The 12,824-nt window shown below is 58.6% G+C and overlaps 2 protein-coding genes across 2 annotated transcripts in view; one reads left to right on the top strand and one right to left on the bottom strand.

Moving 5' to 3' along the window:
- The first annotated feature begins 1,003 nt into the window (after positions 1-1,003).
- On the top strand, positions 1,004-4,161 carry Birc7 (baculoviral IAP repeat containing 7). Its single transcript, XM_004644192.1, has 6 exons — positions 1,004-1,334; positions 2,426-2,525; positions 2,836-2,917; positions 2,999-3,044; positions 3,698-3,769; positions 3,968-4,161. Exons 1-6 carry the CDS (start codon positions 1,004-1,006, stop codon positions 4,159-4,161), a joined length of 825 nt encoding a protein of 274 aa, XP_004644249.1.
- A 1,386-nt stretch (positions 4,162-5,547) lies between these two features.
- Positions 5,548-12,824, bottom strand: part of Nkain4 (sodium/potassium transporting ATPase interacting 4) — a 13,605-nt gene continuing 6,328 nt past the window's right edge. Inside the window, exons 2-7 of the mRNA XM_004644157.2 lie at positions 11,697-11,834; positions 11,314-11,394; positions 10,560-10,757; positions 8,336-8,396; positions 7,136-7,220; positions 5,548-6,041 (exon numbers count right to left, since the gene is read on the bottom strand). Of these exons, the coding sequence (XP_004644214.2) occupies positions 6,032-6,041; positions 7,136-7,220; positions 8,336-8,396; positions 10,560-10,757; positions 11,314-11,394; positions 11,697-11,834 (573 nt within the window). The 3' untranslated portion in view covers positions 5,548-6,031. The remainder of the gene's footprint in view (positions 6,042-7,135; positions 7,221-8,335; positions 8,397-10,559; positions 10,758-11,313; positions 11,395-11,696; positions 11,835-12,824) is intronic.

Genomic DNA, 12,824 nt, shown 5'->3' with positions numbered 1-12,824 from the left:
CATGCAGCTTCCTTCCAGCCACAACTCTGTCCCCATTCACAGTGGAGCATTTGGCTCAGGCCTCTGAGAGGAGAGGCCTCGGGGTCTTGCAGGGAGCTGGGCAAGTCAGAGGCAGGGTGTTGGCCCAGGGCTCAGCCCAGCCCATCTCAGCTGGCCTGTAACAGGGTGGTCTTCACCTCTGCCCTCGGAAGAGCTCAGCCCCCCTGTATGGTGCCCCTCTTTTTCTACTCCTGTTTCATAGTTCCCCATACTGAGCAGGGACTCCTGGGGCTGAGAGCAGGAGATGCCGTGCCCCGTCTTCTTTCTCTGTGCCTCTCCCTGGCCCTGGGGTCTCTGATCCCAGCCACTGGGGAGCGCTGGCTTCTCTGGGGTTTCGCACTCCTCCTATCATGCTAACCTCTGAGCTGGAGCTGGTTGCTGACCAGGTGTGATCAAAGCCCGTGGGAGGCGGGGGCACTGCCAGGTGCAGACAGGTGCCACTGGGACTAGACCTGGGCAAACACAGTCCAAACTTTGGGTTCCCCACCACCACCACGGAAGGGCCAGCCCCACACCAATGGGCCGAGGCTGGGGGAGGTGGGCCAGCTCTGAGGAGAGAGGAGCAGAGCCCACCAGAGGTCTCAACAAAGCTCCAGGAGGGAAGGCCATGAACGCCTGGACAGTGCTACGCAGCAGGCGCAGGTGGTTAGGACTGCAGCCCTTCCATGCCTCTGGTGTCACAGCCCTTCCATCCCTCCTCTGCCCTTGCTGTGGCCCCCACAAGAGGGCCTTGTGATGTCCTGCTGCAGAGAGCACATGACCTAACTGTCACCCTGGTCCCTTCCAGAAAGGGCTGGGCCCCCTGGACACTCCCTCACCCGGGCATCTGTGGCAGGACAGAGGTCACTGCCGCACCCAGGGAGGCCCAGAGTGGACCCCCACAGCAGGCCAGCGAGGCATACTCAGGCACATTCAGGGCTGGCACAATCTCTGTGGTAAGCCTGGCTGGGCCTGGTGTTCTTTCATGGGGCCTGAGGGCAAGACCAAGTGCTCGTGCTGCGACCCAGAGCCAGGCCACTGGGCAGCCAGCAATGACCCTGGGCAAGAGCAGCATGGACATCTCTGTCAGTGGCCCCATGCCCTGCACCAGGACCGCGTGGATGGGCAGATCCTGGGCCAGCTGCGCCCCCTGACAGAGGAGGGTCAGGAGGAGGGGACAGAAGCCACCTTACCCGCAAGGCCTGCCTTCCCTGGGATGGGCTCTGAGGAGCTGCGGCTGGCCTCCTTCTACGACTGGCCACTAGCCACTGGCATTCAGCCCGAGCTCCTGGCCGCTGCAGGCTTCTTTCACACAGGTGAGTCTGGGAGTTGGGCTTCCTGTTGAGGCTAGATGCTACTCCAGTCCCTTCCAGCCCCAGGACCCTGCCCATCCCCAGACAGGGGGTCTGGCCCAGCAAAGACTGGGACCCATAATCCCTCCCTGGCCACGCCCTATGCCTGGGCTCACTGCTACAAGGACCCACCTACAAGGAGTGGGGGCGCTCTGGCCTGGCCAGGGCCATCTCAGATGTAGGGCTTGCAGGTTTGTGGCTGCACATGGTTCAGGTAGGTCTGCAGGGATACAGGTAGATCTAAGGTCTGCCATACTATCAGGCCCATGCCATGTTCCAGGTGGCAGAAGGTTAGGGGACAAAATCAGGATGCAAGCAGGAGCGTCACCCACCACTCAGCCTGTCAGCAGTTCCCCAGGCCTCCCCCACACCGGGCTGGGGCTTGGGCATGAATCTGAGCAAAGTCCTTCCAGAGCTCTTCTGGTTGCCTGCCCTGCACGGTAGCACGGTCAGGCTGGAATGCGGGTCTGCCTGTGACCCTTCCTAGCTTCCAGGGGCACTTGTGTGAGAGTCCTTGTGTGGGTGCTGCCTGCAAGAGTCCATGGTGGACTCAGGCAGGAGTCTCAGTGGCTGGGGGTGTGAGGCAGGGCTCTGTGGGCCCCAGGTGTCTGCTGTGGGGCTGTGGCCTTTGCTTCAGATGAGGCAGGGCCCACAGTGAGGGGTGGGATGCCAGAGGAAGACGGGGGGAGGGAGCACCTAAAACCAAGCTCGGTACCAGGATGACTGGAGTCACCCTTTCCTCCCACCACTGAAAGTCCATCCAGGGACACCCATGTTCCCAGGCTAGGGACATCCCAGGCTCAGCCCTTCCCTGGACATTCTTCTGCCCTCCTGCTCCCAGGCCTAAGCATTGTCCCCATTCCCCTTTGAGACAAATGAGGTGCCATGAAGTCACACACCAGAGCCTTGGGGACCCCCGCCCTATTGCTGATTTCTTGGAAGGAAAGGCACCCACCCTGCCAGCCCCAGCCCACCCAGCTCCTACAGCCTTGGAAGAGTCACAGCAGGGCTGCGGGTGCATGCAGGGGCTGGGCCAGCATCTCTGCTGCACACAGGCCAGCAGGACAAGGTGAGGTGCTTCTTCTGCTACGGGGGCCTCCAGAGCTGGGAGCACGGGGATGACCCCTGGACTGAGCACGCCAAGTGGTTCCCCAGGTAACAGGGGCCTGACTCCAGTGCTTGGGCTGGGCAGGGCTTCAGGGAACCATCGGCAAGACCAGGACCAGCCCCACCTCCCCGTCCTCCACTGTCTCTTGAGGACAGTAGGCATCCCCACTTTTCTGGCGGGACCCCTCTTAGGAAGGGTTGTGAGGGGGAATTCTGCTACCAGGCCTCCCGGGGTGCCCAAGGCCTGCCTCCAAGACAGCCTTCACAGCGAGCGCCCAGGGGCTCGCCTCAGCCCCAAAGGGCCCTCATGCTTGCACTAGCATGGGGCTCTCACCGGAACTGGAATCTACTTGTCTAGGTGCCAATTCCTGCTCCAGTCCAAAGGCAGGAGCTTCGTCCACAGCGTCCAAGAAGCCTATTCCCCTCTGCTCAGCTCCTGGGTGAGTCTGCCTCTCCTCAGGACTCGGGTGGACAGTGACTTCCCCCCACACCTGTTACCCAAGGACGATGTCTCCTAACAGGACCAATGGGAAGAACCAGAAGAGGCAGCCCCTGCTGCATCCTCTGGTGAGAGCCGTTTCCATGGGCACCTTCAGCTGGATAGTGCCCCCCGGGATGGTGGCACTTCTGGGCATGCGGCCCCACAGTCTAGGGCATCTCACCTTGCACTGCGCCTTGCAAAACTCAGGCCCCAGCCAGGTGCTGATAGAATATTCCAGAAGGCCCAGCCTTCTCCTGCTCTCTGCCTTGCAGATGCCAGGGGCAGGCAAGAGAGGTCAGCATGGGATCAGCACCCTGATGTCCTCCCAAGCACGTCCCCAACACAGCTAGGGGCTGACCTGCTTCAGGAAGAAGATAGGGACCGGGCAGCAAGGGCCGGAGGTACCTCCACCCCTCGGGTCACTGCCCACTTCCTGTCTCTTCTCCTTCCTCACCCCTCCCTCAGGGCACAGCCTGTCGCCACCACCCCCAGCATGTGGCACTGTAGCTGCTGCATAAGGGGCTGGATGGGCAAAGTGCCCTCACGAAGGGGCAAGCGCCTTGGTGCTCCTTCCAGAAGGCCTTCAGCTTCAAGTCTGTCCCGGGCAGAGGGAGCCAGGCGCTCCCGATTCTGCTCTTCTGGTCAGAGCTGGACCTTGCCATCTGCCACGCCTGTCTCTGGGCTGGGCCCTGCTTCCTCCTCAGGGTGAGCCCTCGAGTCTGTTCCTAACTGCCCACAGCTCCTGTCCACGGAGGCCCTGTGCCACTCTCACCCAGGAGAGAGACCCAGCCTGAAGACAGCAGGGAGCCAGGTGTGGCTGGGGCCACCTGGGGTGGGGATAGCCTCCCACACATGGGCAAGACAGGAGTAGACACAGGGGACTTGTGGGGGCTGGTGGGTGTCAGCCTCTCATCTGCCTGCAGAGTGGGGCCCATGGCACCAGCTTGTCCCCCTTGAGTAGACATCTGAGCCCAGCCCCTAAGCATGCCGGTGGGTTCTCCAGCCCCAGGAGCTGCAGACCTGCAGGAGCAGCTGAAGCGGCTGCAGGAGGAGAGGAGGTGCAAGGTGTGCCTGGACCACTCGGTGTCTGTTGTCTTCGTGCCATGTGGCCACCTGGTCTGCACAGAGTGCGCCCCTAGCCTGCAAGTGTGCCCCATCTGTAGGGCACCCATCCGCAGCTGCGTGCGCACCTTCCTGTCCTAGGCCAGGTGAGCCTCTCCTGAGGGCCTGGATGTGCCCTCAGCGGTCCTAGCTGGTGCGGCCCTTGACCAGGAGCAGCACCCAGGGGCTGTGGTCAATCCTGTGTCCTCCCCTCAGTGCAAATGTCCTATCCTCATCCTCCAGGATGGACACGTTCTGCCCAGCCGGCATATGGGGCTCAACCAGGCCAAGGGGAAGTCAAGGCTTGCCTGAGCTGCAGCCTGCACCTCAGACCTCAGGAGGGCCGGGTGGGAATCCAGAGATGGGGGCCCCCCAACTCGTTCCTGCAGAAGTGGCTGGGGGACCCCTGTCTTTGTTGAGGGGCAAGAGCCATGCCCTCGTTGGGACTCTCAAAAGCCAGTGTGCCCTCAAGTTGCATTTGAGAATTTTCTGATAGAAAAAGGTGACAGATGTGTGCCCTGGAGCTTGAGCCGTGGCTCAGTGCACAAGGCTGAGAAAAGCTGGCTTCCTCCAAGCTTTCTGTTCCCCCTCCAGGTGTTGTGACTAGCCAGGTAGGCCACCAGGGGCACCCTGTGGGCCTCAGCCTGTCCCAGACCACATGAGGTATCTGCTGAGGACAGGAGAGCTGTCATCCACTACTTCCCAGCCTGGATTCCTGGACCACAGGCCAGCACAGAGGAGATGCTCACTAGGGTGTGGAGGAGCTTTACTGGAGCTGCTTGTGTGTGTGTGTGTGTGTGTGTGTGTGTGTGTGTGTGTGTGTGTGTGTTTTACTGAAGACTGAACCTTTGCACTTAGCCACACCCTCAGCCCTTTTTAAAAATACATATATATTTAAATTTGGAAGCAGGGCCTTGCTAAGTCACTAGGTTGCCCAGACTGGACTCGAACTTGCGTTGTGATCCTGTTGCCTTCATCTCCCAGAATGCTGGGCTTACAGGCAAGCACCGTCCAGCCTAGCTTGTTTGGATACTTTCGAAAATAAATATGCTGAAGAGCTTCCTCTGAATGTTCTCTGGCTCAGTTCCAAACCCTATTGGCCCTCCAGACCCTGCCCCATCTCTCAGCAGCGGGGCAGTACCCCCTCCAGGCTGCCCGCAAGCTCTCTCCCTGCTTCCTGCTCCCCACCCCTGCCCCTTGTCCTGCTGGGTCGGCCCTGGAGCACCTCCAGAGACCCACTTCTGGCAGCTCACAGTGCAGGGAGGGTTGGGCTGTGGGCCACAATCTTTTTATTTACTTGTGGCTACCTCTGGGACTATTTGCCCAAGATCCCTCTTTCTGAGCAGTGCCACCCTTGTCACAGGACCCTCATGCTGTGGGGTGCCCAGCGCTCCTCTGTGCTGGGAGGAGTCTGGGTGCCTAGTGAAACACCAGGGGCTCCATCAGACCTGGTTCCTGGGGAGCTGCATTCTGCCAGGGCGAGCGTAGGAGGTGGACCAGGGCACAGTGTCTGATCAAAGCCCCCAAAAGTCACAGTGGCTTGTTTGGACTTCCTGGTGGGGCCATCGTTCCCCTGGCAGCAAGCCACAGTCACCCTTCGGGCAGGCCACCTGGGGAGGAAGCCCCTTAGCAAACAGTCCAGCCCTGCTGTGGATGGAGCTGAAACCCCAGCGGGGGCTGAGAAGAGTGGGAATGTGCCTTCTTGTTTTCTCTTCATTTACTTTTGCGCCTTTTCTCTCTTTCTTTTTTAGAAAGAAAAATGATAAACTCCTTCCACATTGCAGCCAGGGTCCACGCTGGCTTGGCTCTCCTGCCCTGGCTGGTGTCCAGGGTGGCCAAGCACATGCTGGTGTCATCTACAGAGTGCAGGGCAGGCAGGAGGCAGCGGGGGTCCCGGGCTGAGGGTCTCCAAGGTATTGCTGGTAGTGGCTGAAGTTGGAGGTCTCAGGGGCAGGGGCAGTTGCAGCCTCACTTACGCAGGCCTGCAGACCAGATGGGAGTCAGAAAGGGCTGTGTCCCTTCCTCTGGAGATCTTAAAATGCTTGTGGTCTCCTGACCTTTGGCAAAGGGGCCCAGGGACAAGGAGCTGGGCTCCTGCCACCCCGGGATAGGCTGGGGTCTCAACTTCTACTCACTCCAGCCAAAGACACTGAGCAGGGCCAAGCCTCAAGCAAGAGGCCCAGCCTGCGTCCCTGTGTGGGAAAAGCCAAAGGTCCATGCCATCAGTGAGGTCTGCCAGGCCCAGCTGCAGCTCAGGCTCCAGGCAGATACCCACCCATCCACCTGCAGTCAGCGCTGCGGCTGCCTAGACTCAGGGCCCTTGATCCGCCTCCCCACCGCCACAGCTTTACTTCCTACTCCTTTGTCCTGGAAGACAGACAAAGGGCTCTGGCTACCTCTGATGACCCCTGGCTGTAGCAGGCCTGTACTCACAGGGAGACTGCAGGCTGCCAAAAGGGCAGCCAGGGCGTGGCACAGAGGGCCCGGCAGCCAGGAGAGGCCGTGCTCCCCACAGATCACCAGACCCCTCTTCTGTCCCCAAGGTCTAGAACTGTTCTGGACAGAGCAGCATAGCCAAGGCTACATCAGAGGGTGGGCTGGGAGCCCAGCCATCCTGCCCTTGAGGCCTGGGGTCTGCAGAGCCACACATACTACCTTCTAGGAAAGAAGTCTGATCCTCCAAAGGCAGGACCCCAGTTTCCTGCCACAGAGAAGGCCCTGGAGAATCACTCAGCCACACTCCTGGGAAGTGACCTGTCACTCACACGCCTGCACTCAGACCTGGGAGCCAAGCCCACCCCCAGACTCTGTCATTGCTTGGCTCCAAGCTTGGGAAGAAGGCCTGAGTCCTGGGCTGCTGATAACCAGGAGTTACTAACTCAGCCAGACATGAGGTTGGTCTTAGAAAGGGCAGGCAGGGGGGTGACAGACACATGGACAGATGCACAGATGGACAGGCAGGCAGAGAGACAGACAGATGGATGCCTCATGAGGCCACTCATGGAGAGGAGCCTCACGCTAAGAACGCTCCCTGGGCCAGTCCACCCAAGGAGCAGGCTCAGCGGGCCATACTTACAAATGCGCCTGCTTGCACAAGAGCTTGGATGGCTTTTCATTAACATGGTACAGAGGAAATGGATCAAATCCACCAATGAAATCAACTGAAAGAAATCAAGACCCAAATAAAAGAAAACCCAAATGATGGAAGAGATGGCAGAACAGACAGCAAGCCCAACTGCAGACTCCCTGCTAGAGCAACAGGGAGACCAAGGGTGGGGAGGACAGGCCCAGGTCTGATCTCAGACCCTGAGAGGAATCCTGCTGCACACTGGTTGTGCGTGTGATTTCCTGGCTGGAAAATCTGAAGGCCTCACTGTTCCCGCAGGGGACAGGCATAGGGCACAGCCCAGGATGGGGCTGCACCTCACTGGCCAGGCTTCTCCAATCGCCCTCCCATCACGTCCACAAACCCAATCGTTGGTCCCTTGCAGCCACCTGTCCCATTCAGTAGCAGGAACTTACTGGGCAAAGTGAGTGCACTTCTGAGCCCAGGGCCAAGTCCTGCCTTAAAATGCTCTAACCATCAGGAGCAGGTGCTTCCTCCTGGCACCAGCTGTGGTCCAGGCAGCACAGGGGCAGGAGGGCAGAGTCAACCGTCAGACTCCCACGCATGGGTGCTCTGAATGTTCATTCAGACCCTGGCAAAGGTTCTGTCCACAGGAGTGCCCAGCCCTGGCCTGGCTTCTGCCCTGCCGCCAGATTTGTCGTTTCTCTACAGGGTCCTCCTGAGATGCAGGACTGCTACCTCCTCTTGTCGCACGCGGGAAAGTGAAAAAGACCCACAGGTGGAAGGGAAAGAACCATGCACCCAAATGGGCCTCCTGCTGCCGAGGGCCTCATGCGACGTCTGTGGCCAGCAGGACAAGTGGCTTTTGCCTCTGGGGCTCAGACCTTCTTCCTGGGGACACAGTGGAGTCATGAGGAGCAGCCTGGCCCCAGAGGACAGAAGCCCTTGAGCCTGGAGGGTGGCTGAACTCTGGGTCAGAGCCCATCCTCTCCCCTTAGGCCCTGGACTGCTCCCACTCTGCTCAGGCCCGGGGTAGGGAGCAAGGGCTACCACCGGCATACTGGGCACACTGGGCACACTGCTGAAAGGGGTCTCAGGCACTCCACGGAGGAACCCAGAGCTGTCACCTGACCAGCTGTTCCCCAACACCCCCTACAGGCCTGGAAGTGCCCCACACAGGTGTCAGCTGGGGGCTGTGACTGCACTTACAGCTGTCCTCTTCCTCTGTGAGCATGCTGACCACATAGCAGCTGTAGACGAAGCCCAGGAGCTGGAAGACACCGAGAGGCCAGCCGTGAGGCTGCGGGGCACAGTGAGGCGCCATCGCAGGTGTGCAGGCGAGCACCATGGCCCTGCTCTTCCTGGACCTCAGCTTCCTCCTGAGGTGCAAATGGATCTGCTTGGTTCCTGAGCTCCCCACTTCAGGCAGCACCTGCTGCCACCTCCAGCCCGCTCAGTGAGGACAATGGTGTGTTGGGAAGGGACCCGAAGGGGAGGAGGAGCAGGTAAGACTCTGAGGAATGGGGTCAGGGTGGCATTGCCACTTCCTTGCACGAGGGGGTGACCCCAGTACAGCCTCCAGTGACAGGACTCACAGTCAGGCTGATGGGCAAGGCATGGGGCAGCCAGAACGAGGGCCACTAAGGTACCACACAGCTGCCCAGGTCGCCCTGGCGGGGACTTCAGAGGCTGCCTCAGCCCAGCTTGCCATGAGAGAAGCAGACAGCCCTCTCCACAGAATGGGGAAGCTTTGCGTACTCCCCAGAGCAGGCAGAGTCAGCCCCGTGGCCCCAAGCCCAGGTGGTCAGGCCCACACCTTCCACCAGCATCCTGCAACCTGCTCCTGGCCAACAACAGCATGGCTGGCAATGTGGACGGAGGTGCTTTCACTTTCTGACCAGGTTGGCCATTAGGGAGCCCAGTGGGACACTGGCGGGCAGGAGACACAGGCCCCATGTCCCAGCCTCCTCCCTGCAGAGCTGCCCCGCCCAGCATGGAGCCTGGAGTTGGTGAGCCCTGCAGAGCTGCCCCGCCCAGCATGGAGCCTGGAGTTTGCAGACGCCCCCGCCTTGGCTTCACACTTAGTAGGGCCCCTCCCTCACCCACAGGCATGGCCTGTCTCACTGACACTCAAAGGCTCAGGATACACAGGAAAGATACTTTAAGGGTGGCTGGCTGGGCAGATGATAAGGTGGGGTCTTGGAAACAGCAGAGGTGTCCTCCATGATGTCCCACAGGCGGGGGGCGGGCTGTTCCTAGGGCACAGAGGAAGTAGCCACAGTGGAGACTTGTAACTGAGGGCCATCAGAGGAAGCAGGACTTTCTGGGTGCAGATGGATCCGGCCCTCTGACAAGCAGCGCTTGGCCTCCTGGGGCCTCAGCAGCCTGCAGCGCCGGAGCACCTGGCCAGCCCAGCACGGCTGCTTCCTGTGTCCTGCAAGCTCTGGTCTCAGTGCAGGCTGCAGCTTGCGGCGAAGGAGACCAGATGCTTGAGCCAACCCTGCTGAGGTCTGGAAGTGCAGCCTCACCTCGCCTTCTCCCAGGCAGATGAGAACTTCTGAGCTGATGTCCCCAAGGGCCCTGAACCTCTGGGAGTAGAACCTTTCGCACCCACCAGGGCAAGCCCAAGCCCACCAGGCCTCCTCAGGAGCAAGTAGGTTTTGTTTTTTGTTTTTTTTTTAATTGTCCAGAACTTATTGTAAAGAAAAAAATCATTAAAGCATATATGTAAAAAATATTAGCTATGGAAGAACAAAATTAAATAGCATCTTATTCCACATTAGAAAGAAAAAAACTGTAAGCTAAATAAACATTTCCTTCCTTAAAAAAAAAAAAAGAAAAAAAAAAGGACCAAGTGTGTAAAAAACTAGACTAATTAAAGGACTGAAAGAAAAAAAAAAATCTGTCCTCTTTGAATTTTATACTTAGCAAACATACCTTTAAAAACTAAAAGTAAAATATTTTCTAGTTATACAAACTTGAAACAATTTAATACCTCCAGACATAGCATACAGGAAATAACAAAGAGCATAATTCAAAAGGCAAGAGAAGTTGCCGTATGTGGAGCAAGTGTTTACCAGTGGGCCTATCTGAGCTGGACTGCTGGACTGGACCTCGATCCTTCTTCCAGCCCTGTTGATGCCTGCCTCAGCTCCCCTGTCTGCACTGCCTCTGGATCTGGGGACACAGGAGTCTTGGAAAGGACCCGAGCCTGCTTTCCCATGCACTCAGGGGTGCTGTTTTAGGCCTGCTTCCCACCCACAGCAGCATTGGGAGGCTGGGGTCAAAGCCACCATGACTCCCTGACCTGCGAGGAGGAGGAGGCCTTACCCTGGCAAGAGGAAGGCTGGCTCCTCCACACACAGCAAGGCTCAGCCCCAATGCCTCACACCCTCGCCAGCCCCCACAGCCCTCCCTAGCCCTGCCTGCTCACCGCCACCAGGATCTGCAGGCCGCTGTGCAGGGCTTCTACGTGGCCGGGCTCCAGGGCGCAGCCAGTACTTGACCCTAGAGCCTGGCCATGCAGGGTCCTGGGTCCAGCCAAGGAAGCCCCCGCATGCGGACAGCCTGGCCCGTGCTCCTGCCACCAGGATCGGTGCCAGGAGAAGTTGAAGGTCAGGAGCTCACTGTCCTGGGGGCAGGAGGGTAAGACTGGTCAGCATGGAGGAGGGCAAGGGGGCCCATCCCCAAAGGTTCCAGCCCTCAGCCCTTGCACCCCATGCTCTGGGAGGCTTCGTAAGCCTGTAGACCTAGGACTTGTTCTCACAGGGATCCAGGCCCCCAAGTCTGCAGCCAGAGCTGGCCCCCTCAACCCCTCAGCCCTGAGGTTTGCCCAAGTGGGCTAGCACTGATGACCCCCGGTTACAGAGGGCGGGGTCCCTGCTCGGCCTTGCCGGTGTCTGTCCCGCGCACCTCTGCCGGGCTAGCCTCCCCCACCTCACACGGACTGGGCGCCCAGGTCTCCTCTTGCAGGAAGCCTCTGGTGTGCTTTGCAACTGGGGGCCCAAGCCTGCAGACCCAGACAATACCCTTCACTGAAGACAAATCACGTGGCCACTTTACTAGGCCAGGGCAGTCTTGGTGGGGACCAAGTCCCCACCCCCATGGGAACACACAGTGAACAAAGGCGCGCACATGTTTATGACAAGTGGTGACCTGGTTAGGAGTCCCCTCCTGCTTTTACTCACCCTCGACAGGCCCCCCACTTCCAGGTAGAAGCAGATGATGAAGACGTTCCAGGTGACCCAGATGGCTGCCCACACGGCATACTAGGACACGAGGAGTGGGGAAGAGGGTGAGCCCTGCAGCCGGGGCTGCTTTTGCACCGCCCCGGGAGTTCCACAGCAGGGTCAGGGGCTCCTGAGGGCTTGCAGCCGGGACACTCAGCTCAGAGACTTCTTCAGGCCTAGTAGTACCCTCAGAAAAGCCACCTTGTCCACGTCAGAATTCTAGGTGTCTGACGTGGGAGTCTGGGGTCTGGAATCACATGTGTTCTGGTGGCTTTGAGGACAGCAGGACAGGACAGTGATGGGGACACATCATCCTGGTCACCCTTCCATAGTGGACTTACCGCCATGATGTAGCGTGGCCGGTACTGGATGGTGCCGAAGAGCCCCAGGATGACCATGACAATGTGGATGAAGTTGGCCAGGATGGGTGCCCACTGGTAGCCCAGAAAGTCAAACACCTGCCTCTCCAGGACGGTGACCTAGAGGCAGGAGGGAGTGAAGGCCAGCAGACCCAAAGGCGGCCCCAAACCTACCCACCAGGCCCTAAGGCCCTGGAGCAGGCTGGGACTTGTCTCTGTCCCAGCTGGCCCCTCTGGCTCTATTAGAGGAGCTATGCCAGCCAGACTACCAACTCCTGCTTAACTGAAACAGGCACTGAGGACCTACTGCTGGTCCATTCTAACAAAAATCTCCAAAAAGTCAGGCCTATACTCAAGGCATATACATATAACTGTATGTATATACATAACTATGTTATGCCACATGTTATTCCAGACCCCAGACTCTATATGTATATACATAACTCTATGTATATAACTCAGGAGGCTGAGGCAAGGGCATCCTCACAAGTCAAGGCCAGCCCAGACCACCTAGGGAGACCCTGCCTCAAGAAACAAAAAAATACTCCAAAGAAGCTGTTCAGGCCCTGAATGCTGCCAAATGTATGCTTCCCTTGAGCTCTCTCCCAGGTCTGACACTCATAGGTGTCAGGGGCAAATAAATAGGAAGCACCGGCCCCCAAATGCTGCTCAGCTGCTCTAGTGGCAGCTGAGCCCCTGAGTGCGCACAGGGCACTGGGCCCACTGTCTCCTGGTTAGTGGCCTCTCCCTCTTGCCAGCTCTGTGCACTGGCAGGCTGGCTGCACCTCCACTCCAGGGACACTTGAGAGGCCTTTGGCTCTGAGGTCACTGCCCTCCAGAGAAGCAGGCAGAGGGACCAAGGGGAGGGAACTAAGAATCCAAGGAATGTAATAGTTTATACCTGGAGGAGGTGAGCTAACTCTGAGCAAAGCCAGGATTATGAGGTATCCATGCATGCATCCATCTATCTGTTCATCCATCCACTCATCCACCCATCCATACAGCCATCCCTCCATCCACTCATCTATCCATCCTTCCATTTGTTCATCCATCCATCCACCCATTCATCCATCTGCTCATCCTCTCATCCATCTATGCATGCATGCATCC

The sequence above is a fragment of the Octodon degus genome, unplaced genomic scaffold (assembly GCF_000260255.1).
Source record: "Octodon degus isolate 3935 unplaced genomic scaffold, OctDeg1.0 scaffold00194, whole genome shotgun sequence".
In the NCBI taxonomy this organism is placed as follows: domain Eukaryota; kingdom Metazoa; phylum Chordata; class Mammalia; order Rodentia; family Octodontidae; genus Octodon; species Octodon degus.
This window is presented reverse-complemented; position numbering and strand designations above follow the sequence as displayed.

Excerpts from the sequence above, each read along its gene's own strand:
- Birc7 (XM_004644192.1), top strand. The coding sequence starts at position 1,004 with ATGGGGCCTGAGGGCAAGACCAAGTGCTCGTGCTGCGACCCAGAGCCA. Across the intron at positions 1,335-2,425 it reads TGCAGGCTTCTTTCACACAG|GCCAGCAGGACAAGGTGAGG; the intron begins GTGAGTCTGGGA and ends TGCTGCACACAG. Across the intron at positions 3,770-3,967 it reads TGAAGACAGCAGGGAGCCAG|GAGCTGCAGACCTGCAGGAG; the intron begins GTGTGGCTGGGG and ends CTCCAGCCCCAG.